Raw genomic sequence first — 27,823 nt, forward strand, 5'->3', positions numbered from 1 at the left:
AACATTTCATGTTACTTTACATATCTATGTGTATTGGAATCTGACCTGACAGCTGAAATTTGAAATTCTTATTTGAAGTGTAATGCTACAAATCTGGGTAAGTTAAGGAGAAAGTTCTGAACACTTTTTAGTTTTGTACTTGTTCAATAAATTTTTTTTTTGCTTTAGTTTGCTTTATTTAGTTTTCGTTTCGGAGGTAAAGATTTGGATATGAACCAAAAAAACAAAAATTCTGTCAAGATGTTCCAAGTCTGCATACATTTCTTTTCTGTCGAACATAATGAAAGATTTTGGAAAAATGTTAGCAATTGACAAGGAACAAAGATATATATACACAATAATTTTCCTACCATGATAGTCAATTGTGCCTCAGATATATCAGTTGCTAACATTCTTCCAAACATCGTTCTTTGTGTTCATCAGAACCAAGACCAAAAGTGCCTTTGTAAATAATTATTTGAAATAATTTGAGAGAATCATCATACATGTGTATTTTCTATAGATTTATATGAGAACAAAAATAAACAGTAACTCTACCATTTTAGACTGTAACAAGAGAAATGTTAAACTCTACAGCTACACAAACGCTTAAGAATTATAGAACAAATATAAAAAGTAGACACAAGATTAGTGGTATAGACAATATGACAGCATGACAGAAATTGGGAGTGAGGATAATGAGAGAGATACTCACGCTGCGATGGAGAGGTTGGCTGCAGACAGTGGGCTGACCTCAGCAACTTCCTTTGCCTTCTGAAGAGCCATCTTCTGATTGGCTGCCTGCTCTTCCTCCTGTTCATCCTATACATGGAAAAACAAAACATATCCCCTAAATGTGATCTGGTATGTGGGAGTATAATGGATGAACAGTCTGAAAGAAAGAGAGTGTGAGAGAAACAAAGTAACGTTTACACTGAGCTGCAATTTCTGACTGAATGGACAGAACAAAAAAGAAAACAACAACTTACCCTTATTACAGGAACAAAATGTATTTGCCTTGCTAAACTTCTATTTATCCACATTATGTTTCGCTGCTTTGGGGAGGAAAGATCTAAAATATAAGCTTGTGTTTACCTTAGTCAGCTCTTGCGCATTGGCCAGATTGTCCACAGCAATGGCCAAGAACACATTGAGAAGAGTGTCTGATCGCAGAGGGTTAAGGAAAATCGCATTAATACCTCACTGTAGTGAACATATATAAATAGCATGTCATGTTCTGTGTTTGGATACAGTTGCCAAAGAGCGTCAGAACAATGAAGAAGACCGAGAACACCATGCCCTTTCTGACTCCGCCCTGAGACTCAATCCCGTCATACATCACCATGTTCCAGTCTTCACCTGTCAGGATCTAAGGTGCAAAAAAAAAAAGAAATTCCCTCATAAAGCCAAAGTTTCTAGAACAACCATACATTGTCTTATAGGCACATGTGCTAACCTGAAACACTGTCATTATTGCTGCAGGAAACGTGTCGAAATTTGTTGGTGGTGTGCCGGATTCAAAATTAAACCTGAGGGGAAAGATTTGTTGTTGTATTATTGGTACAAAGAGTCTTAATGCAGTGACCACAATATCTTCTCTTCACAGTGTAAAAATAACTGGTGTATTTTTTAAATGTGCTGTTATAACATTCAATTGTAATGACACAATTACCAAAGAATTACAAATGATATGTTTGCAATATGGAATTAAAGGGGTAAGTCTTGTACTGACTGTCCTCCAAACAGCTGCATGCCCAACAGAGCAAAGACCACGATGAAGAGAAAGAGGAGGAAGAGTAAACTGATGATGGACTTCATGGAGTTCAACAAAGACACCACCAGGTTCCTCAGAGACGCCCAATACCTGAGAAAGCGAGAGAGAAGGAATTAATGTTATGTCCTTCTTAAGAACACATTACAGGGTGAAGTGGGATATTTGGTTGAGCAGTCATTGGGTTACTCACCAATGTATTTAATTTATTCAATATAAATAGAAACATGAGATGGACTTTTTCTGTACATGTCAACCATCAAAGAAGCTATTTTGAGAAATGTCTCAGTGCTGTTTGGTTACCAGCATTTTTAAAATTTCTTCTTTTATGTTCTACTGTAAAAACTCAAACAGAATAGCATGAGGGTGAGAAATGATGAAATTTCCTTTTTTGGTGAAGTTTCCCTTTAATCTAACATACTAGAGATCTAGTCATATCCTCCTGAGGAGAACAAAGTAAATAGCATACATGAATCTCCAACAACCTCCAGGATAGCCCAACAGATGAGTTTCATAAATCTGTCCAGTTTTAAAAGACACAAATATAATGGATGTGCCAATGCACCTAAATATACTTAAAAATACACACAATCCTTTGTTTCTGATCTATAACTGACAAAAAGTGAGACAGAGACAGACGTCGGACTAGAGACACGAGAGACTCACTTGGTCACTTTGAAGATCCTCAGTAACCTGAGAGCTCGCAACACACTGATCCCAAATGAGGTTCCTGGCTGGATCATAGCCCAGAGCACCTCGAAAATGCTCCCACAAATGACCTGTCCCACACACAAAGACACACACATACATACAACACAGACATTTAAAGCTCATTTAAGAACAAAAAGCCACAAAAACAAAGTACCTTGAACAATAAGACAGACTTGCTTCTCGATGGCAGTGCTTTATACACTCTTCAGTTACACAAACCAATTTTAGGAACTGTATCAAGATCTAAAAGGGGGCCGAGCAGGTGCTGTGATGCTCAATTTTCCCCAAAAGCGGGTTGATTGTGAAGAAGAAAAAGAAGATAAAGTACAAGGAGGGAATTGAGAAACTCACAATGCAGTCAAAACAGTTGAAGGAGGAGTGAAAATAAGGCCTGGTTCCCAGCCCATACATCTTAATACACATCTCTGACATAAAGATCCCCAGAAAGGTGAATTCAGCAAAGTCTTGATGCAGGAGCAAGAGGAAGAAGAGAAAGAGCATCACATTTATCTACTGTATCTGTTCACTATTTTAGAGCACAGAGAATGAAGACTTCACAGATTCAAAATTAAGTGGAAAACTAAACTTTATGTGTTCATCTTATCGATGAAAGAATGGTGGACAGACTTACAGAGGAAATCTGAGAGCACGTCGGGCTGGTCGTAATGCACGACAGCTACGCACAGGGTGTTGAGTCCCACCAGACACAGCACGATCCAATAGAACGCCTGCGATTTGACTATGCGCCTTATGAAGAATCTCAGTCGTCGCTCCTTTTTATGGAAAGAGGAGCCCTCCAGCCTGGAGCTTTTCAGACTGCCCCGTGCAAACGGAGAACCTGATTGGGGGAAGAAACACAATAAAAACTGAACGTTTAAGAAAGAAGTCATTTAACTTTCAAACAAAGTTTACAGTTCAATCTGTGATTAAAGGGATAGTTCATTCAAAACGAAAATTCTGTCATCATTCACTCGCCTTCAGAATGCCATTAACCAAACAGATCTCATCCCCCATTCATTGCCATAGTAGGGAATATAACTTTTATATATACTTTGGGGGTCAATGGGGGATGAAATCTGTTTAGTTACTGACATTCTTTCAAATATCTTCCCATGTGTTTAGCAGAACAAAGACATTTTCACAGGTCTTGAACAATCTGACGGTGAGTAAATGATGACAGAGTTTTCATTCATGGGTAAACAATCCCTTTCAGTGCATCAAATGAGGGAACAATGACTCCTATATTGTTGGTAGCTACTGTATAAAATCTTACTGTACTGTATTAGCTCGCCATGGTATTTAAATATTCACTGTAATCACTGTAATAGTGCTCAAAAACCTACCGTGTTTTTTCTATGGCATATTTTCTATGATAATACATATTAATTGTTAAGATTATAATCTGATTATTATATTGTAATTTTACAATTAAGTGATAATAGTCACAGGGTAAATGGATATCTCAGACATGTGATGGGATGTTTTTTATACTTTAAGATACTGTATTTGATAGGAGTTTTACTGTGGTACACAGAAGTAATGTGGTATTGTTGCATTTCATATTTTATTGCCTGCATTATAAAAGATATATAGCTGAGGAATAAATTAAGAGAGCATTTCAAAATTATTTTCAGTTTTTCTGAATTTACTATTTATAGGTATGTGTTTAGGTAGAATGACAATTTTTGTTTCATTCTGTGAACTACTAACAATATTTCTCCCAAATTTAAATGAAAAATATTGTTTATATTTGCATTTATTTGCAGGAAATGAAAGATGCTCTGGTTTTTTCAGACCTCAAATACTGCAAAGAAAACAAGTTCATATTCACTGTTAAGCATACAACAGTAATATTTGTACATGTATTTTATTTATGTATGCGTTTTTTTATGTGATCATCTCAACATTTATCACAGTTTTTATGCGTCTTGTCATGTTGTCAGTCTTTCACATTACTGTCGGATGACTTTATGTCACTCCTTAGGTTTGATTTTGTTTAAATTCAACAGACACTGGACTGACCACAATATATCTAGAAATGCTAAATAAATGAACATTTTGAATGGTCTCTTAATTTTTTTCTACGGCTGTATATATTAGGTATTGTTAACACTTGCTCTCCATAAAAAAGGACTGGTAAATGCATTCAAAATCTTGACTTATTGATAGAAGCTACTGTTATTTCAGATAAATATAAACAATTTGTAAACAATACAATTAAAACTGTAAACGGTATTACTGGATACCGCTACAAGTCTGTTCATTTCTGCACAACATCTATTTGTGTTTCTGACTCTGATTCACACCTATGTCGCCATCTACATCCTCAGCGTCAAGCAGGTCTGTTTTACTCTTCTTGATGGTGGGCCTCCGTCTTGAGCCTGTATGTCACCAATCACATAGATTTATGAATAAGAAGTGTACACAGCAAAACATTATACCACAGACAAACTGACAACATAGCTAAAGCGAAAAGAGTAATAGATAAATAGACAATAGATAAAGTAATAGCAAACATCATCACGTATGTAATATTTACTGCTACACTAATGTACAGTAAATGTGCTCATGAACAATATATTAACTCATGAAGGATACAATATCACCCCTCTCAGCAAAGCCAACATGCTATTGATATCTGTCTTCCTTTACAATGAAAATCAACACTTTGTCCCAGTGAGGGATTACAGAGAGGTGGGGGTTGGTATATGTGGGGGGTTAGAAAGGAATGAAGGATGGAGGAGTTCATGTAAATACCATCAAAGGGTATCCGGTCATCTGTGTCATCCTCATCAGCCAGAATCACTTCTTCTATACAGAATAAAAGATTGATATGTTAAACAACATAATGTAATTGTGAACATTGCTTCCAAAAATCTGAGTCCGTTAAATGTTATTATTAGACATTATGAAAGCTTTTGTAAGATCTTGGTAAATCAACAGCAAATTCATTCATAGCAACAGATTAACTGTATGTTCCAAGACAACCATTTAAACAGACACAAGCCAGTGTCTATTCATGGCTATTTCTGCTGTATAAAGTATTTAATAGCTCTGTGACATTTACCTGCTTTGCAGATCCACTCCAGATATCCGTTTAGCTCTCTCTCTATCTGCTGCTGACGCCTGAGCTTCAGAAACTCACTCCTGTTCTCCACCCGCTCCCTCTCTTTGGCAAACTCTCTGTATCACAAACATACACATTAACATGCACCAAACACAGTATACGGACTAGTGATGGACAGAATCTGTATTTCGGGTGACATTTAGTTTATTCAATACATTTCCCCATCTTTCCAAATTAAATTTTCCTTAGTGTTGAATATCTGAAAAGGTAATTTCACCAAGGTCTATATGGCCATCTTGTTCCGTAAATATTGGCCTTGCAAAGCCTGAAATTACTCAAAACTAGTCTAATTGTTTTAATTTTAAAACAAAATATCCACAAAGTGTTTATTAACGATCGGGTGACACGCAATTTCTGCAAATTCTCATATCTTGAGTACCTACAGTATACAGTAGTATTGCATACGTTGTATCTTCGAAGAGTATTTAGTTTGATCAAATGTATAAACAGCTGTACAAATATTGGTACAAATATTTCTGGAAAAAGATGATCTGCTGGAGGCAGGCAGGGGGGACGGAACTACAGCACGAGCACACAATACTCATCGCATTAATCCCTTCGTGTGTTTCACATTATGCACATAAGCGCTCATTGCCAACAAAACACAGAAATATTACTTAGTTTGACTTACAGTATAGTTCATGCAGTTCATGTCAGGCATCTTTTAGGACTGGTACAGCGCTATCTATCATTTTCAAAAGATCTTGTAATCCAACATCATATCCACCGTTTATATACCATCCATCACCAAAAGGCCTGAACAACCACAAACAGCTCCACATATCTCACTATCGCAAGAGTAACAATCCTGATAAGCGGGTCTTCCTATCGCTCGTTGGTTGGGGCGTGGGCGGGTTATATCTTTTGCCTTACCGTGGGCGTGCTTTTCCGGGAGAATTGCCCAATAAAAGGAATAGGAAACAGGGATCCAGACTTATAATTTCACAGTAAAAGAATTCAGAATGCATGAAAAAGCATGTTACCTGATCTTTAAAGAATGTACTGTACCAGCTAGAGAATGTACCAAAAGTGACCGATACTTCAGAACACAGCATACACACAGACACACTTCCTGAGAGACGCTGCTTACCCTGACAGCACACCCAGAACAAGATTAAGCATGAAGAAAGAGCCGATAATGATGAGAGGGATGAAGTACATCCAGTTCCATGCACTCCCCGAAGCATCATTGCTCTGTAATGACAGAAAACAGACCATGCATCAGCATGAGGTGGGAATATAGCGTGTTTATCTGGTTTCTTTGCATCTGTCTTCCAATCATTCTACACAGCCTCTTACCAACATGGTCAGGTTTTCAATAAAATCTGTGTGGTTTAACTCTTAAATATGCTTTTTCTCTTGTTGAGGGAACGTTGAAATGTGACCTTACTAACAGAGGTTGAGAGCATCCTTGGTCGTTATTATGACACCACATACCATGCAATGTGCAACCTGAGAGCGGAAACCATCTGGTTGGGACTTCATCTGTGGCATGCACATCTGGGTGCTCCACACCATTGCATCCCTCAACAACAGAGAGAAACAAATGGATGGCCATCTAGTGTGCCATAGCTCCAATGACTGTCTCCAGGGAAGAAACCCAGGATACAAAGCCCCAGTAAAACACAACCCAAAGGGTTGTCACATGCTTGGGCTGTGAAAGGTATTAAGGGTTTAGGTTAATGGTTATTTAAAATTAGAATTATTTAAAACAGCAGACACTGCTAATTTCACAGTTTCTGTTTTCTACCATTGTTTTTAGCAACTTTCATTTGACACTGGCCATTTTTATTTTGTCATAGCTCATCTATGTCCCATAGACATTCTCCATGCCCCTGTTTCTGTCTTCTTTCATTCTGCCCCACATCTTTTCTTCCGTTTTTTTACTCCCTGCATGTCTGAGAGCTCTGAAAGCCCATGCATGTACTACAGGCTTCTTGCAATTAAATATTCATAGGTTTCTTTCTCGGCAGCTGTAAGAATAACTTAAGTTGATGGAGAGAGAGAGAGAGAGAGAGAGAGAGAGGTGAAAATTCGCAACTTTGGATGAAAACCCGGCTAATGACAGATCATTTGAAAAATAAACCTTTAATCCATCAGGTGAGTCCGCACTTAATTTGCAGGATAGATTGACGTGGCATCAGGATTAAACTGGTCCCACAGGAAACATCTTTAATTCGTAAACTCAACCAAGATATTGACATCACCACTCTGTTTTCTGTCACAGAGGGGTGAAAACACCTCAGTGCACTAAAAAGACTGCTCTCTGTTAAGTGTGGACAGGCTGCTTCTGAGTGATAAGAATGTAAAGGCACTGCTCTGCTTTGACAGATTTTGCAAACTGTACGTCTACATGGCTGAAAGGCAGGGGTTAGGTAGACTGGCAACTTTCTGATATATTTAAAGTTTGTTGAATCAGCAATTCTGTATCATGAGGATTAATCAATGTAAAATATTGTAGTGTGACTTACATAATACAGCAGGTCAGTCCAGCCCTCCATGGTAATGCATTGGAAGACTGTGAGGACAGCAAAAAGGATGTTGTCAAACTGGGTAATACCATAGTTAGGTCCTAGCCAATACAGTCTACACACTGTGCCATTAGGACAGAGTCGAGAGGGAGGCTCCTCCCCACATGGAAACTCCTCACGGATTTCACCTAATAAAAACAAATAAAATATTACATTACGTACTTGAGCGAAATCATAGATGAGGAAGTCAGTTAGTGAGAAGTTCAAAAACACCTACCGGTGTTGATGTCAAAGCAAGTGGTATGGAATTTGCCCATGTAGAACTCCAGGCCAATGATTGCAAACATAAGGATGGCAAAGAAAAGCAGCAGACCAATCTGCAGTAGAGGGATCATGGCCTTCATGATGGATTTGAGCACCACCTGCAGGCCTGGAGAGCAAGCACATTAACTTTTTTAGGTTGAAAATAAACCCAACAACAAAACACACACAAAAACAAGCAGAAAAAATAAAATGTGCACCAACATCAACATTCAGTAAAAAAAAATGCAATATTTAAAATTAAGCAAAGGTTCAAAGTTGAATGGGCTTCAGTGTTTTTAGAATATAAAAAAGCCTGTATTGTTGTGTACTGTAAAATGTACTGTTGAGTTTCATTTTTAAAAGCAATAAATGAAGGCTTTTGATGAGAAAATTTGCATTGATGGATATGTAGAAGACTATAAAATATTTGTTCTTGTTTGTAACAATATATCTTTATATAAATTTTTTTATAAACTTATGATTAATAAATTTACAAAAATCAATCCAAAACAAATGTGTGTACAAGCACAATCCCAAAAGAGATGACGTGCAGTCCGCACCACAAAAATAACAACTTGTGTCTATATCTTTATTTTTTTGTATGTATGCTTTGGCTGGGTAAAATCTATGCAATAATTTAAATGATACGTTCCTTACTGATAAGTTATTACATATTTAAAATGTCCAAACTTTTTTCCAATCAATACTGTCAACAAAGTTTCCCCAATATAAAACCACATTTGGAACAGCAACTACGTTTTTTTGACGATGGTTGTGATATGAAAAACTGTTTTCCTACTGAGGTTTCAAAAGGATCTAAGGGGATTGATAATGTGTAAGGTGACTTAGCAGTCTCCCTTAAAAGCATAACTGCACCTTTTGGAATGGCATCCATAACAACTGACAATTATCTAGGTGTTTTTGTCATGATTCTGCCTGCTCTTGTCTTGATTTTCTGGTCTAGGGGCAGAATCATGACAGACCCACATGTTTTATGTGGAGAGGAACATATTATGGTCAATCAGGACATAATATGCGTTCTCTCCTGTCTCGTCATTTGGCCCTGCCCCTCTCGTTTCTAGTATTGCTCTCCTCCTGTGTCGCATTACCCACACCTGCCCATCGTTATCCCCTTTGTTAGTCTCCCTATATAATACCCTCTTGTCTATTGCCTTGTGCTCGTTGGTTGTATGTATTCATGTATCCTGCCCTGTTGGAGTGTTCATGTTTCCTGATAATCCTATTGAGTGTTTGCTAGTCTTGTTGAGTGTTTAGTTTTCAGTTGGTTTCTTGTTTAATAGTGTTTTCCCCATCGAGGGTGTTTGTTTTGTTCCTGTTTTATTATTAAAGTCTATTTGTTAACCCCTTCAAGTGCTGCCTGCCCTTGGGTTCTTCCACTACCACGATCGTGACAGTTTCTGGAGAACTTTATTTACCTAAAAATTCAGCAATTCTGTAATGTACAATAAAACCTCCTGAATTGCGTCATTACACATTTAAAAATAAACCTAAAGGGATAGTTCACCCAAAAGAAAATGCTTTAAACATTTATCCACCATTGTGTCATTCAAAACCTGTATGACTTTCTTCCGCAGAACACAAAAGAAAACATTTTGAAGAATGTTGGGAACCAAAGAACACTGAAATCCATTTTCTGGAACACAAAACCTTTGCCTTTCGTTTTCCACAGAATAAATACTCATATAAAAGATATAAACCACATGAGGGTGAATACGTGATGACAGAATTCTTATTTCGGGGGGACTATCCCTCAAATGAATCATTATTTATTACTGTCCGCTAAGTTGTGATACTCACTGGGAATCCCAGACACCAGTTTAAGAGGTCTCAACACTCGAACAGCACGCAGGGTCCTCAGGTCAAAGTCCGACCCCACTGTGGACAGTATTCTTGAGAGATGGACAGAAATCAGGGTGGGAGAAAAGCCAATGTCAAACAAAAGTTAACAGCCGCTTGTGTATGACTGTCAGACTGAAGATGAGCTGTGCAAACAGAATGCAAAAATGACACACTTCATCTTACAGTAAAACACCAGTTTATGAAAATCTATATAGTCCCAGTCTAACCTTACAGCGAGCATTTAGGGATAAATTCAAGATAGATGTTTTCAAACTACCAGGGAGTCATCAGTTAGACATCAGCATTACAGTGTGTAGTTATGAGAGTATGGACACAGTGAAAATAAGCAGTGGGCAGTAATAGTTTCAGGCAGGATGAAACACACCCGCAGTCCCCCCGCAGAGAGAATCTCAGAGGTCCGTGCAGAGAGAATATGGATAAATGTGAGTGCTGCTGCTTTGCATTCATGTGACCTTTATTTGTGCTGGAAAGTCACTGGAAAAAGATTCTCTTTAGTGATAACTTGCGGAGAAGAACAAAGACACACATCTAGCCAAATCAAAACAGCGCTGCTGATAGCAAAACACATGACATGGGAATATAAATCACTTATCAGCAAATTTGCAGCACACACACAGACATTGAAAGGAAATTTCAGTTTTAAAGCGACATGAAGCATGTTTTAGGAGACAGCAGTTTTCCATAAACATTTATGAAACGGACTCTTTCCTTCCCTTTTACTACAACAAATTATAAAACCCACAAGGCAGAGAGGACACATATCAGAGAAGTTGTTATTTTGTTAATATTAATGTTAATGAAAGAGTATGGATGGAAAGCAGGATGAAACAGAACAGGAAAAAGAGAGAGAACAGAGAAAAGTGAGGAGGTGAAGGAAGTGAGCCAGAATGAGCTGGAGGAAGAGTAGTGTTTGGAGCTAAATGGAGAGGTAGAGAGTGAGAGGAAGATGCTGACTGGTTGATTTATTCCCATCGCTTCACCTATTTATAGACCTGCAGTCTGTGAGCTACCACTGTCAGCTCTACCTGACTTATTTTACAACACTTTGTCTGACCGTCTCCATCACACACAAACCCATTTGTTTTTCTATCCTGGTGGGGACTGTCATCTGTCATTTTCATAATACACCATCTATGCTAAAACTTTACCCACACCCCTAACCTTGACAAAGAATTTTAGCATGCGTATATATTTTAAATCTATTTTTATGTATATTAAATTTTATTTGTTTTTGTTTAAACTGTTCCATGCAATGTAGGCAACACCAGACCTTCAGACACACACAACCACACTCTCTTACCTATACACACTGTAGATACATCAGCAACATACACTATTGCAGACACATACAAAAGATACACATATACAGCCGTGGAGACCATTTCCATTTTCATGATTTAAAAATTAACTATTTATAGGTATGTGTATAGGTAAAACAACATTTCTCTCAAATTTACTGCATTTATTTGCTGAAAATGAACACTGGAGAAACAGGTCAAAGCAACTGAGAAGATGCGCTGTATTTTTTTACCTCAAATACTACAGAGAAAATAATTTCATATTCACTTTTAAGCAATACAACAGTAACAGCGCCGCCGCTCCCACCAGGCGCATCACACGCTGTGCGTAGGGCACCAAGTGCTGAGGGGTCAGCAAAAATAGCCTAATCAAAAACATTTTTAAAAAATCTAATATTATTTCATCAGGCTAATAATAGAAATATTATTAGGCAGGCACATTTTAGCCATGTATATGTAAAAAATAAACGGCCGAACAATATCATGCCACCCCCACCACCAGCATCATAATGGAATTATGCTTAGGGCACCAAAATGGCTAGCAGCGGCACAGAACAGTAATATTTGAGAATTTAAGAAAAGTAAAAAAAAGATTTTATGTGATGAAATTTTACATGTGTCTGTTCATTCTGTCAGTCTTTCACATTGCTGTTGGATGACTTCATGTCACTCACTCCTGACATTTGGTTTTGTTGAAATTCAACATACACTGGACAGGAATGATCACAATATCTAAAACTTACTGAATTTGAAATGAAAATTAGGAATGGTCTCTTAATTATTTACGCGGCTTTAAGTACATGAAAAAACATAAATAAAAATGTTTAAGGGCATTGAATAGTGTAATTTGTTAATATTAACAATATTCCAGAAAAACAGACCACAACAATGAGTGGAGCATCTTTGCTACAGTGGGCTCGGCTACTTTTGGCTATTTAAAATAAGTTAAATAATTTGGTAAAGTGAATTGAAATTAAATAAAAAAAGGCTTAAGAATGTCTGCCAACCAAATCAGAATCACGCATTCTGATTTCTATATAGTTAGTTATCAGTTATTGGTAAAGAAATGTTTATGCAAAATAGTGAAATATATAAGTGTGTTAAAAATATATTTTAAATCTTATTTGTGCCTTATACACAAAAAGTCAGTTTGTTTTAGAAAGGTTTATACATTATTGCTGGACTGATATGATCTTTCAGGTTTGTTGGATACATGGTCTAGCGATTAATGTGGGGTGTATAGACAGGGGATCTCAAATTCTTTGGGGCCAGCGACCCCTTACAGCAATTATTTTTCCAAGGATCCCCTCATAACTAAAACAGTGATCAAGTATGCTTACTAGAATTTGTACTCTTAAATGCCATTGGGCTTTACTGCATTGTAACATTTACCCTAATTCACCACTTCAGAACTGTTTTATAGAACAGAAGAACATTTCAATTTAAATCACATTAATACCACTTATACTTGCAAACAGTGGGTCATCATTTACACCTTAAGAAATTTATCTTAAAAGCTTTCGTGAAACAACAGTAGCAAGACTGGCATATAGCTCTTTTAAACCAAAATATTAAAATGATGAAGATTATAATTATAGGATTAATAATTGCAATAAAGAGATGATTCACCCCAAATCATCATTTACTATCATTATTTATTCTCCCTCAATTTTTTCCAAACCTGTATGAGTTTCTTTCTTCTGATGTACTTTTTTTGAACAATATGAGAAATCAAATTGTTTCTGGTCCCCATTGACGTTCAGTAAACTGAATGTGCTGACACAGATGACTAAAAAGATGTGGAAATATCTGAAAAACTATTGCAAGTGAAAACCAAGACAAAAATCCTGATTGCTGGTTAAGAAAAAAAGAGGCCCAGCGAACCTGGCAGAGGGGGATTATGGGATACAGATGGAGACTCACAAACACTCACAGGTGGTTACACTGCACTAACAGTGGGCAGCCCACTGGGAGGCATCTGCCAATCCATCTTCTCACAATCCACCACACACATTATATGTGTGTGAGAAAATGTTGTGAGTGAGAGAAAGAGAAAGGGAAAGCAAGAGGTAAAAGATTAGTGGATGTGTGAAATGTTTGAAACAGCTGAAATAATACAGTGCTTCATGTGGCAATGAACAGAACATCTCACCCGCATATAAATCAGGAAGACAGGGTGTCATGGTCTGTTCCACCTACAGTTTTAGTTTAGAATTAGCTGATAAAGATGCGTCTCGGCTGTTTCAAACCACAGTCTTCCTCACAATACATGATATCCCCATAGCAACCAGTAATTCCTCACTCAGGCAGTTTCTACGGTTACTGGGCCCTTCTCATTCATAACTGTTACCATGGGAACAAGGGCCATTTCTCATTGATAGAATCTCGGCATCACTGCACTAACAAGGCAATAGGAGTGGTCTGATGCATTTATAAGCAAACACATAGCACTCATGTGTTTTGCAATTGCCTAATTTACAGTGAACAATTACTTTTCCTGTAATTATTGGAAATTATATAAACAGAAAGCATAATCTGTTGAGAGACTGTATGAAATGGATAATAAAACCTAATATAGGAGACACAAGATTAAAGTGTCATAGACGGTTTCATCTTTACAATAACAAAAGTTAATGGGCATGCACACTTTTGTGACCCCAATGAAATTCCGGTACACATTCACAAACAATACTGAAGAGTGCCTGTAGATTTTTTCTGAAAAAAACGAGAAGAACCTTTACTTGGCTAAACTATTTTTAATTTAGACTCAAGCTAAGCGGTAGATGTTAATGTACCATACGGTTTCTTTTAATTTGATCAAACTACAGGACCCATTGAACCAATTGTTTATTTAATAAAATGAATGTACAACAGAATTGAACAAATTGTTTATGTAATTATTATACAGTAAAATAATACTACAAATTAATATTAACATAAACAAAATATAAATAGTTGTATTATTAAACACTACAGCCAAACACAAACCGGAAGTTTACTGCTGTCAGGCCAGCGGCATCTAATGAAACGGTCTATATGCCTAGTAAACAAACCAGCTCATACACACATACATATACAGAGAAGAAAAGTTGCTCAAAATGGCATATTTTTGCATCTCCAGCCTGAAGGACTGTCTCAGTGTCCTTTTTGTGCATCTGCACAAGGTCAAACCACACCAAGGTAATATGCAGTAGATGCATGACATATTTAACTAAATATCAAAGTGATCTACTCACTGATATTTTCTCTATTAATGCATGTTTTTACAACTAATAGCCCCTAATGGTGACTTTTTATAATTAAGAGAACGCAGAAAACTGTATACAGCGGTACATTAAACTGTCAGTTTTAGAATAAAATTCTGTGTTATTGCTATACAAATAATACATTTAGGGTTTATTTACCCTTTGTTGCAAAATACATTTGTTAAATAAACATGATAATATGAATAAAGAATTAATTTAATGTGAAGAACGTTTTATTTAAAAAGCCGGTCACATTACTTTGGGATGCAACCCTAGTCAGGAATATATTATTGTAGTGTTGCAATTTAACTTTTTTTTAAAGGAATACATTGCTGCACTAATGTTTTCAATTTGCTCATGTCATGTATATAAATAGCTTCCATTTTGGACAACCTGTGCTAATGAAATCCATCAGATTACTATAATCTCTATTAGAATGAAAGAAAGAAAGAAAGAAAGAAAGAAAGAAAGAAAGAAAGAAAGAAAGGCTATAAAAGATGTATTTAATATCAAAGGACCAGGTCTATGGTGTTGTTGAGAGGGAGCATATCATTTCATCTTCAAAGTGCCCTCGACTGAAAGACAAAGCCACCATTTACCTAAAACACAGCAGAGGCCGAACAGCTGTGAGCAAGCGACTAACAGTGTGTGTGTGCATGTGTGTGTGAGAGAGAGAGGGTCCGTGTTCTTGTGTCTCAAGGCTTTGCTGGATGATTGATCATCTGCAGTAGTGAAAAACAGGTTACTGCAGCAGCTCCTGCATAGACTGCTCTCATTCTCTTGCTCTGCTTTCCCTCTCTTACTCACTCTCTCCCTCTCACCAGCCACCTCCTGTTTCCAACCTATTGCTTCTCCAGTTGCATTCTTCCTTTTCTCTGGTCTTGCTCTTTCTTGCTCTCTTTTCTAAGCCTCAGGAAACATCGAAAGACAAACCCCAAAAACACACTGAAATTCCTTCCACCTGCCACATCTCTTCTCTCTCTCTCTCTCTCTCTCTCTCTCTCTCTCTCTCTCTCTCACTCTCGTTCCCGTTCAATACTGACTCATTCCCCCTCTCATTACAATCTATACACTTACTTAGCATCAGATTTCAATTTAAACACAGAAATACAAATACACACACACATTTCACTGCTAACAAGGACAAACAATCAACCAATTTCAAGGGCACATGAAGGCAGCAGAGAGAAAATGGCTGCCTTACTCAGCAAGCTCTCCTCCGTACTGCAGCCAACACACCCTGTGACCCATTTACACACAAAACATCTCTCAAACTACTAACAGGGGAATGCTCGTTCTGTATGTACACACATTATCACCCAAGACAACATATACTAAAAATCCTTCACCTTATGTGGCCCTGTTTTCCAGGATATTTTTTCCCCTATAAACAGATAACCAAATTGAACAAAAATACTCACTAGGTACACCAATGTCTAACTCAGGCTACGTGTGGTTGTCTGTATAATAGAGTCAGTTCATGACTGATATTATGATATTATCACACACGCCTCCTTCTGTTCACCCAATACCCATACATTACCAATAAAATGTGACTTCATGAGATCTCAGTTCAGTGCAGTCATACTGGCAGATCGGCTATGGAAGATATATCAAGTTTGTGGATTGTAGGTCAAGGGCCAATATATTGAGCGTATTATAAACACATCAGTCCAATTACACTAAAATACAGTAGTCCAATACTTTTTGTCTTTAAAAAAAACAAAAAAAACCTCTAATGAACAGCAAATGATAACTTGTTTTTGTAGTCAAATCATAACAACCTTATAATTACTACAGTCTCACCACAATAACTACAGTTTAACCATTGCATTTTGTAGCAAAACTATTGGTAATAATATAAGTGGCCATCTATCTGCCAAAAAACATATTCTATAATAATACCATGGTTAATTTTCCTAATGCTGGATCATGTTGTATCAATAGGAAAAATCATCAGATTTTCAAAACCATCAAAATCTTCCTATTTCTATTTGCAACAAAACATAGACATCCACCTCCTCCATACAGTATCTTCAGCCCTGTCACCCCTACACCTGTATGCTTTTCGTTTTCTCTTTCTCTTTTCTCAGGTGACATTTGCAGTGTGTGCTCGCTGCTTGTATCTGCAGTGCCGCTCTGATCTGAGCTCACCATGAGCTCATTAGGTCAGGAGAATACAACGTCACTCGCTGTGCAGTTACACACTTATATACAGTGCACACATATGCATGTGCACACAAACACACATTGAATATATACACTAAAAGAAGACAAAGCATACCATATTAATTGATTTAAAATGATTTTCACTGTGTTTTTAGCACCAAAAAGAGATTAAAGGAGCTTCTTTGCATTAGGGAAGCCGTACGGTGTAGCCTTGGCTTTATCAGATTTTTTATGTATTTTGTAGGCCTATGTGTAAAACAAATAACAGAAAGATACCTTAAATTTACAAGAAAGACAGGAAACTGTAATTTTTATAGGGAAAACCTGTTACTTAAAAATGTTTAAATGTCAGTTTTTTTACAGGAATATTTTACAAATTATTTATATTGTCAAAAAACGTAAATTACAAGGAAAACAGGGAAAACTTTTTTACAGAGTGTTCTAGCCCATACCTGATTTAAATGTCTTTAGTGGATGGGGCATGCGCTATCACTGGTGCAATTCATTGATAGTGATCCTTCTCTATTCACATGCTTGAGTGCCATTTGTCTACAAGTGTATATAACTGCTTGGAACTTACCCAGTAAGCACCACAACAAAGTCCATAACATTCCAGCCGTTTCGTAGGTATGAGCCCTTGTGGAAGGCAAAGCCCAGAGCCAAGATCTTAATGCCCGACTCAAAACAGAAAATGCCGATGAAATAGGGTTCTGTGTCCTCCTGTGAGGGACAATCAGACAAAACAGAATATTATTTACATGTAACATATACCAGGGACCAATTATTATCTGTATTCTGTGGTGTGCATAGTGTGAGTTTTTTTTTTGTTATGTAGCTTCTGGTTATTCAATACACTGACACAAAGACTCACCAAGCGCTCTGACATAGGGGTCTTGTCACCATCTGGAAGGTGCTGTTCCAGGGCCAGGACGATGCAGTTGGCGATGATGGTAGCCAGGATCATGTACTCAAATGGAGTGAGAATCGGCGGTTAAGGAAAATGACTTGACACAATGCTACTGCTGTTTAAAGCCACGGTTTTTGAGATTTATAGCCTTTTTGATTTCTATGGAGAATAAAATGCTTAAACTCAGGCATTTCTCAACAATCTAACAATCCCAGAAGTCAGACGCTCAGCATCCACACTGAATAAACTAAAAACAAACACAAAGCTCTGCATCAGAAAAAAATCACATTGTCCCCTTGAGCCAAATACAGGTTATGGTAAAATCGGTGATGCAGCTACATTCATAGACATTTGTTTCACAAAACAAAGCAAATATAGCATCATGCTCAGCCTCAAACAAAGTCTCCCACTAACTCTTTATGTGGCTGGTGGTGCCTGTGGCAAATAAGCTGGTATTCATGCTGAAGCAATATGGGCTGTGGATGAGTATGAGCCAGGCAGATTCTGTATGTTTTAAATGTCCTCATCACTCGCCACTAGCATTCACTGAAGGCCAATTTGTGTGCAAATTGTGTGCAAGCATACAAGCTCAGAAGGAAACATGTGTTAAAAGATGTGAATGTGAAAATAGATACATTTCTATACATTTAAATACATTAAAAGCTACATGTCCAACCTGCATATAACATTTCTTACTCACCAACGCCAGTTTTTGCCCGCATTTGGTGCTTGGGAAGTGGTCATACTGTCTATATGCAGAAAAAGAGAGAGATCTGGCAGGTTTTCAAAGGTGCTGTACTGTAAAAGCTTGTATAATAATACCCCGCAATGAGTCCAGCATTACAACGCATTGCTTGACCTCTGCTCTGTGTGTGTGTGCATGTTTTCCACATGTGTGAACAACCATCTTCTATATCATTCTAGTGTTTCATTTAAATACTACAACTGGAGTGTGTTTGGCCGGAAGTTCTGCCTCTTTTTGGAAGTGCCTGCCGGGATGGAACGATAAAAGGGAAAGTGAACATCCTGTTTCTGATCTAGAGACTGTGTGTGTGATATGGCCGCAATGGGTAATGTGGCTTTGAAGACTCCTTGCATCTCTGGCTTTGTGAAAAAGGGGCCTGTATGAAAGAGGATGCACAATTACCGCTGTGATCTGTTCTGCCAGAAAACTTTAATTATGAACCCACCTTCCTCCCTCTGCACGGCACTATATATAGTAACACCACGGAGATGCAATAAAGTGGAAGACAATGGAAAGGTAGAAACTGTCCTTTCTCTGACTCAGTGGGTGTGGGTAAAGTATCGGTGGCATGATGCTCAAAAACATTATCCGCTGCTATGAGAAAGATTATTTATGTTAGAAGAGAGGTACTCAGGTCGTACAGGAGGTTATGGCACACGGCCGAGAGAGGTGAGTGATCAAAGTGCACAGAGAATATCAGTTTATCAGTCGCCATTACTGACCAGAATGATCACTGTTACATCGAACAGCCAGCTGTCTCCAGCAAACACTCTATTTACCTGCAGAAAAATCTGTATATGTATGCCACCCGCCCTTCAAAAGTCCTGCACTCATTTCATCAGCATCCATTGTTCCTGCACACTCCCAGAGCCTTATCAATCTCTCATGCATCACATCAATCTCTCATTTCCCGTCCCTTCATCTTTCCTCCACGTCCCCTCAGCCGGATGGTCCCTCATATCACCTCTCCCACTAAACCTGTGCATTCATCATCTCTCTCCATTAGCACATCTCCATTCAGATGAGTGCAGTCTGCACCGTCAGCACGGCAGCTTGACACACTGCTCCGCGGAGAAATGGATGGAGAAAGATGAGAAAGAAGAGAATACAATCTAAAATGGAAAGAAAAGATATAGATCATAGTGCCTCAGAACCCTAGGCACACATGGACACAGTCTAATGCCACATGAAGCAATTATCATTACATCTCGGCAAAGCACTGAAGGTTGCCAACTGAGCAAAGATTGCTTTGAAATATTGCGATGTCATTATTAATGCTTCTGTGAATGTAAATACGAAAATGTATGTTCCGCTTTCTTTTTTTACATGACTTTACCTAGCGACTAATAGTGTTAATTGAGAAACACTATACACAATATTTACAATATTTAGCCTCCTTTAAGAACTTCTGAAACCTTATATGTCCAAATTTGCTGTTTTTCAGGAAACAGAAAAACTTTTTAAATTATTACATATTTTTGAAATTTTAATATGTTTTATTGGTTAGATATTTGCTAAACCCAAAGGGTGACTAAAAATACAAATCCTGAAATATGGACATACAAGGTTTCAGAAGGAACACACAGAGAATAGGTCTGCACACAAACTATGCCTTCAGTAATCTCCAGTGTTGGGCAAGTTACTCTGAAAAAGTAATAAATTATTAGTTAGTAATTATATATCCGATAGTGTAATTATTACAGTACAAATGACTCCCTCCAAAAAGTATTTAATAACTTATTACTTTCTATATCCTTTATCAATCTGGATTAGTTAAGTAATTCAAGGATAGACATGAAACAGCTCTTTTAATTAAATTCATTAATTTAATAATATAAAACTACAGAAAGTAGTATTGTTAAATGACCGAAGTATTACAAATGTGAGAATTATACATTAAAGCACAGATTTAAAAGCTACACTTTTGAATTTTGATGTCAATTCCACTTTTGCATGTTTTACATAACATATTTAGTTTAATTACACCAGAAGTAACTGTAAGTAAATGACAGAAAAATTTGAGTAGTCCCTTACCTAACTTTTTCAGGGAAAATTGATTAAATTACAGTAACTAATTACTTTGTAACCAGTTCCACCCAACACTGTTAATCTCAACAAATATTTGTACATAAATCAGACACCTTACATACAGTTCTACACCCTTACTCGTACTCTGACATCTATTACTCGTGTGCTCTCTGAAAATCTATTTCACAGACTTCTGCAGATCCCCAAATCAGTGCAAAAATATTAAAAAAGTCTGTTTGGGTTCATCGGGCATTCCTCACCCCTGCTTAACTTTATTGAAGAGTTGTAATCTACAAAATCCAATACAAAGCAGTGCAATCAAAATGGCTGACTAGACACATCTGACTGTAGCGCTCGGAGAAGTCGAATGAGTTGAAGCAATCAAATGCAGTTTTACGCTTTAATCCGCGAATACAGTACATGAGTGATTCAAGGAGCATGTAAGTCAGTCAGTGAGTGTGTGCAGCGTGTTTTCACGTGTGTGAATCATTGGTTCTGTAATTAGCTGTAGTAAATGTCGGTGCGCTATACAGAGCGACCTGAGAAGCCCAGCCAGTAAAATGTAAATATGTATTGATTTCCTCATCTGGCTGTAAGGTCCCAGGCTGTTTGCTTTTCTAATACTATCTCTAGCATTCTGGAGCTGCAGTCTGAATAATTTATTAACTAGAAACAGGGGTGTTTTTTCTCTAAATGCAGCTATAAAAGATGGGCCTGTAGTTATACTAATACGCTCTCCATCTCTTTCGCTCACTTAAATCGCTCATTCACCTTTTGCTTTTTTAAAAGCTTACTCAGTCTGTTAGGACAGGATTAGCATGGATGCTGTGATTGTGTGCGTCAGTATATGTAGTACTAGACAATACTGTAGTCTAATTAACTTAACACCACAGTCTCATCTGTAAATTCCACATTCAGCCTCCTGATATCACGCGTTAATGCATGGAAATGTATGTATTGCTTGGTCATAGAGCAGTCTTTGTGGAAAAAAAATTATCAAAAACTTTTGCTGTGTACCAGTGAAGTATTTTATCTTGAGTGACCCCACACCTTTTCCTTCTTTTAGTCACATTACATGCAACTCTTTCATCCTGGCTGCCTCCAGACAAGTCTAGTCAATTCTGTATAGCAACTTAAAGGTCTAATGTGTAATTTTTTGGAGGATCTATTGAAACAAGTTCAATATAATAATATAATTAAACTATGTCTTCAGAGGTTTATGAAGACCTGACATAATGATGTGTACGTTGTGTGTTTATTACCTTTGAATGAGCTATTTCTATCTACATACACCGCGGATCCCCTCGCATGGAATTCACCATGTTGTTTCTACAGTAGCCCTAAACGGACAAACTGCTCTACAGAGTGACGACATCTTTGCCCTGTAACAGCCACCGTAGTACTTCTAAAGGGAGGGGTGTAGGGAGCCATTGGTTGCAAGTCACAACCTCACCTCTAGATGCTGCAAAATTTCATACAGTGCACCTTCAAGAAGCTTTACGTAAAGATTGACTCAAAAACAAAAAAAAGTTTACCAATAAAAAAACGTTTGCACAACAATATAATCTCAGTACTGTAAAGTAAAAAAAATGATACCTCGCACTAACACGCAAGTCTGTGTTTGAGAGAAGGCAGCAGGTGGAGGTGTGCGCCAGTGAAAACAACATTAGCAGAAGCAGCACGTGATTGGACAAACACCAGCATGAAAATTCAAGCCAGCATCTTTTTTTTTATCTCTCAGTGCCCGAAATAGTTTCTCCCAAGTCAGCATCACACACACATACCACCCAGCCATGCAACTGAATAATTTACTACTAGAACAAGAGATACAGAACAAGAGCGAATGAGACACACACAAGAATGAGGAAGAAGGTTGGCAGAAATCACAGCAGATGCCAATAAAACATTTCACTGAACTGACTGCAGGTACATTTTGTACATGTCAACACATATGAAGGCACAGCTTTGTTCACATTACTAAAAGAGGTTCAGGTCTCTTGGCGGGTCTACTGTATGGAGCAGTTGTTGGTTGGGTTCTGTGGCATTGCTCTGCCTCGTGTGCAGGGCAGGGCTGAAACATTACGGATGATGGATGCCTTTCTTAGACCCAAACGGTAAGAGTTACGAAACCGGCAGAATGGGCCAGAAGGTGAATACAAACACCCATGTACACATGTTGCTTATCTGAAATACAAGGACTGGTGCTCTTGATTTGCACTGTCAGAATAAATGGTCAAAATATGTGACCCTTTTGTCCCTTGCTCAGCGGTACCCTTTCAAAAAGTACACATTTGCACCTAAAAAGTGCATAGTATTACAAAGGAAAACATTGGTTCCAAATGTATACATATCTGTATCTAATGGTACATATTAGGACCTTTTTGACAGGGTACTGCCCCAGTGACAAAAAGGTAAATGTTTTGATCATGTTTTTTACAGTGAAAGTCATATGACAATAGTTTAACACCCCTTACACAGCATATTAGAAAACAAATGTGTGCACTCAGTCTAGCCAACTAAAGTAAAGAATATGTGGGCACTATTTTAAAATATAAAACATTTTCTATAGAAACATCTATGTCTCCCCTACACAGTATAGTCTATATAATTTTTCAAATCACTTATTGCCGTCTTTTACAATCATGCCTATAAAAAAGTGAAGGAGGAGACAAAGAGATGGGAGAGAGTGAGTGAGACTTGATTTTGAATGAATCTAAGGTGATAGACTTTAATTTTGAGTAACTGAAGAAGAGAGAGGGATTCTTTAAGACATTTCATATTGTCAAATGAGACTATGTTAATTGTATTATCATCATACACTTTAAAAAGACTTTAGAATAACCATTTTGTTATCCAAAGAACCATTTACACAAAGATCCTTATAAACACCATATATTTCTTTTTTTCTATTTTTTAAGAGCCTGTTTCCACTACAAAGTACCTTTTGTATAACAGAAAAGGATACTAATGTAACCTTGTGGTATGTTTTATTTAGATGAGTGTGTGTGAAATAACATGGCTTCTATCCTAAAATATTTATATACAGTCTCCCTCTCTCTTCCGGAATACCGAATGTTTTCCAAATCTATTTCATGCTTTGAGGTATCTTTCCTTGAAGTCTGTCTCTACATCTTGTAAAGTCTCAGTGTCCTTATCTCAGTTTCTACCTACACTTCAAAACCATCAAGTAATACACCAAATAAATCAATACACTTCACACAAAAGAAACCTCATTCTTATTCTAACATTTACATTTAGTCATTTAGCAGACGCTTTAACCAAAGCGACATACAAATGAGGTAAACAATAGAAGCAATACTAAACCATGCCAAACCTTGTAAAGCGACACTACATTTACCAAAATGGATTTGTATGGACATTTCAAACAGACATGTTTTACACAATCCACCCTCCCAACCCGCTCAAGGCCTGTCAAATCTATACTGTCAATTTCTGCCGAATAGACAGGACTGTAGAATATTTCTACAACAGTGGTTCAGGCACAAAATGCCAACATGCTCTCGCCAAACACTGTGCAAAGCACAACCGCATTCAGACAACACAACAGTCCTTTTTACAGTCTTGAAATATTCTGCAATCCTTTAACAAAACTATGGTGTAGGGGCATTGGAGTATTTAGTTATACAGATACACCTATCTGTGGCCCTTCTGTATTCATACAACAGAGATGAGGAGCAACAAAGGCAGGAGGAAGGGAAACCAGACATGCTTTTTAAAATCCAGCACTGTTATTTTTAGTCTGACGGGAACCATGGTGAAGAATTGCGTAAGATATCTCCTTGTGATAAAAGAAGGCTAGCTGGTACTTTGTCAGAAATATGTCAGAGAATAACGACACAGGGCCTACATAAGGCTTCCGAAGCTGGGCGAGAAAGAGGATTTAAGATAGAAAGGCAAAGAAAAGGCGAATAAATCATTTAAATTCTGCAGACTGAATGTAGATCACTGCCCCTGCACGTGGATAAATACTGGAAGGGCTCACGACTCATATCAGAGTAACTTCTTTTTATCTGTCTCCCTCTGGTGTCCACTCAAACATGATTTATTCCTTTTCTTCAATATAAACTATTTATAGCCTTAAAGATACCTTTATATCATTAATTTGCCTCTTGTGTCTTCTGTCAGTGGTCTGTGAAGGAGAACCGTAGCTCAGTTCATATTAACGTTTAGGCTAACAATTTTTTTATGAAAAAAATCAATGCAATGTATCCTATGAAAAAACGCACATCTCTTTATTGTCAAAGCTGAAAAAAAAAACTAAATTCCGTACTGTGTGTTCAAGCCATGACCTCAGCGACATGCGCATCGTGCGCTGATTCATTAAATGTTCAAGCGGAAAAAACACAAGTTGGATTTCTCTGCAGTGTTAAAGAACTCGTTTAAAATATCAGAGCTTGGTCGTGCAAACGCGTCCCATATTCTGGAGCCTTTCGAATGTGGGAAATGGTGGCTGTTCCCCTCCCCTCATCTCCCCCGTTTACACCATCGCTTTCTCTCTCGTGTGACACCAGGATGAGATACTTCAATGCTGACATCAGCAAGCCTGCGCGGAACACAGCGCCGCTACCGTCACACGCAGCTCACCTCACTCCCGTACGTAACACACCGAACACACACCAGAAATAGTATCAAACGAGTGTGTCAGGAAATAACCACAAGTAATCGTATAGCCTACATAAACACTCAGCAATAAAATTTAAATTCAACCTTTTACCCATTACTAGGAGACGAATCACAAAACCATCACAGCACGTGCTTGTTTTATCATTAAATCAGCAGTACTGGATTACTTCTTGTACATTATAAGGTTACATGTATACCTTAACTGAAGGGTGTTGAGCTTCTCGTTTGGGCTTTAAAAGGATATGGCCATTCTGTGATCTTTTTGGCGTATTTTCTCACAAAGTTGTCCTCGCTGAAGATGAACAGAGATCGGTTGACAGTGAAGCAGTTTTGCCGCACTGGTATTGGGTTGTACAGGGCCATAGTTCTGGCACGCTGGGCCATGGACTGCTTGTACACTCTCTGATGAGGACCCGGCGGGCCACCCTGCCTGCTACCGCCGCGGCCGGGTCCCCCTTGAGCGTGTCCCGGTCCTCCGCCATACCTGGACGGCACCTCATCTCCGAACCTAGCCATTCTATAGACACCAAATGCCAGTCTTCACGAAGCAGGAGAAAAGAGGGTGAATATTCAACGCGACCACACCACATTACATCCCATCTGCTTCCAAACTTAATACGTGTTTAACTGGAGTGTGCATGTGTCTTCCTGGCTTTAACGTGACGTTTAGATGGTTAGATCCAGGGGCTGAAGCTTGTATTTTCTGGCAGAGGAAATTATTACAAAAACAAACGAACAAAAAACAAACAAAATCTAATAAAACAAGCGTCCCGTAGGCTATGTTCTGTAGTTCACAGGTTCGTTGCGCCTTTCAATTTACAAAATGGTCCATCATCATCATCATCTCATTTCATGTCCAAAATCATGCACCGTATATTTCCAAGGCAATGTAATTATTGGAAAAATCTCTCTTTTTCCGTTGCTCCATTCTCATATTTCCAGAACTGTCCCTCTCTTGCTTTTCCTTGGAAATTCAGGTTATAATTACCATAGCCACTATCATTTATACGATCTAGGTGTAATAACCTTAAGTGAAGGAAAATGGAAAAATTTAGAGCAATCATTTGAGTTGACTTTTCAACGATATATTGTCATGTTTACAATATCATAATCTCGTTATGGGAAAAAAAATTATAAAAATTGAATTATTTATTTATTTAGTAACATCCGCAATATTTGGCACGGTATAGCTATAATCCGCCTTCGGTCAACCTCTCGATCACGTTTACTCGCATGCATTTGCGATCTCCACTACATACAGATGCCAGATGTCCTATGTAAATTTATATTTCTTTTTAACGACATATGTTTCTAGTCGGATGCAAAGAAACAGATCACAATGATCGATTGATTTTGTGCTCACTAGTAAGATGTCATCTTTTCCGCCAGAGCTATAACTAGCATTTCAGACCATTCCGACCGTCATAAAATCCAATGAAGGGACACACAAAAAGTAAAAGCATCAATCGTGAGAGGACAACGGCGACATCTCCGCGTTCCCATATCCGCTCTTATTCATCGGGCTCCCGGCCGTGTTGGATCTGCTCATCTTCCCCGAGTGAGGGCAATCCGTTCATAAGAACACTCGGATCCCTCTTTTCCTTATTTCTTCCAGTGTTGAGCTGTCTGTTAGCCTCGTTACTCTCCGTCAAGCGCCCCTGAGAAAAAAAAGAGGGGGAGGAGGCAGTTGAGGACGAATGTGAGGTGGGGGCTCTCAGGATATCGGTTTGTGAAACACAACCCGCTCCGATCAGCTGACAATCTAAGCTATATAATGAGCAACTGATCAATTCAGTGCTATTCGTCTCCAATGTTCTTGCAGCACATGACGCACGCACACCCCCGGTGCCCCGTAATGATTCATTTATTCCTCTCCCCGGTCTAACTCCAGTAGGCTGTACCTGTACCTTCAACCTAAACGTGTTGTCAGCCTGTGTGCGCGGCACATAGCTCACATGCCTTTGCCGCACGATAATATCATCGGCTTGTTTATACGACAGAGTCGGGGTTGATCGTTTTTAGAGATGAGCGCGTTGCCAGGACGGACTGTATGTGCCCAGTGGACAGCTGCGCATTCGAACACGCGTCTCTCGGGAACGGCTCCGCTTTGCGAGGGCACGCAGGGCGAGGACCGAGGGGCTATTCTTAGCAGCAGACATTTCGGAATTAATAGACGGAGATTTCCCATCAGTAGGCTACAGCTACATCTGACAATCCTCCATCTCCACCAACACACCCACCTTTACGAGTCTTTATGCAGAGTGTAATAAATTACTAATACAACACTAGCCTATACCGACAATTTTCGGTGGCATATTGTTAATAAAAGTATGCCTAGTTTCATTTAAGAGCAAAAGAGTGGCAGTAATCGATAGAGTCGTGCGACCTAACAGTGCTCACCTATCCGATATCACAGGAAGCGGTGATCAGAAGAGGATGCTTTACAGCATGGGTCCACCTACAAGAGCCTAATCCCAATGCCGTTGTGTATAGTTTCACGAGAATTGTAAGTGCTTCTCTAACATTTGTAGTTTGGATTGACTA

At 38.2% G+C, this 27,823-nt stretch overlaps 1 protein-coding gene across 1 annotated transcript in view; it reads right to left on the reverse strand.

Moving 5' to 3' along the window:
* The window catches only part of cacna1aa (calcium channel, voltage-dependent, P/Q type, alpha 1A subunit, a), a gene marked incomplete at its 5' end in the record, with an annotated part of 72,459 nt that extends 46,664 nt beyond the window's left edge, over nucleotides 1-25,795 (reverse strand). The window contains 18 exons of the mRNA XM_079457629.1: nucleotides 695-801; nucleotides 1,075-1,142; nucleotides 1,231-1,348; nucleotides 1,436-1,508; nucleotides 1,712-1,843; nucleotides 2,417-2,529; nucleotides 2,813-2,925; nucleotides 3,093-3,299; nucleotides 4,768-4,842; nucleotides 5,219-5,272; nucleotides 5,529-5,644; nucleotides 6,679-6,782; nucleotides 8,060-8,247; nucleotides 8,337-8,489; nucleotides 10,181-10,272; nucleotides 17,536-17,675; nucleotides 17,827-17,932; nucleotides 25,524-25,795. Coding sequence (XP_079313755.1) covers nucleotides 695-801; nucleotides 1,075-1,142; nucleotides 1,231-1,348; nucleotides 1,436-1,508; nucleotides 1,712-1,843; nucleotides 2,417-2,529; nucleotides 2,813-2,925; nucleotides 3,093-3,299; nucleotides 4,768-4,842; nucleotides 5,219-5,272; nucleotides 5,529-5,644; nucleotides 6,679-6,782; nucleotides 8,060-8,247; nucleotides 8,337-8,489; nucleotides 10,181-10,272; nucleotides 17,536-17,675; nucleotides 17,827-17,932; nucleotides 25,524-25,795 — 2,231 coding nt within the window. The remainder of the gene's footprint in view (nucleotides 1-694; nucleotides 802-1,074; nucleotides 1,143-1,230; nucleotides 1,349-1,435; nucleotides 1,509-1,711; nucleotides 1,844-2,416; nucleotides 2,530-2,812; nucleotides 2,926-3,092; nucleotides 3,300-4,767; nucleotides 4,843-5,218; nucleotides 5,273-5,528; nucleotides 5,645-6,678; nucleotides 6,783-8,059; nucleotides 8,248-8,336; nucleotides 8,490-10,180; nucleotides 10,273-17,535; nucleotides 17,676-17,826; nucleotides 17,933-25,523) is intronic.
* Nucleotides 25,796-27,823: the final 2,028 nt, after the last annotated feature.

Source organism: Barbatula barbatula (assembly GCF_947034865.1).
Source record: "Barbatula barbatula genome assembly, chromosome: 5".
NCBI lineage: Eukaryota > Metazoa > Chordata > Actinopteri > Cypriniformes > Nemacheilidae > Barbatula > Barbatula barbatula.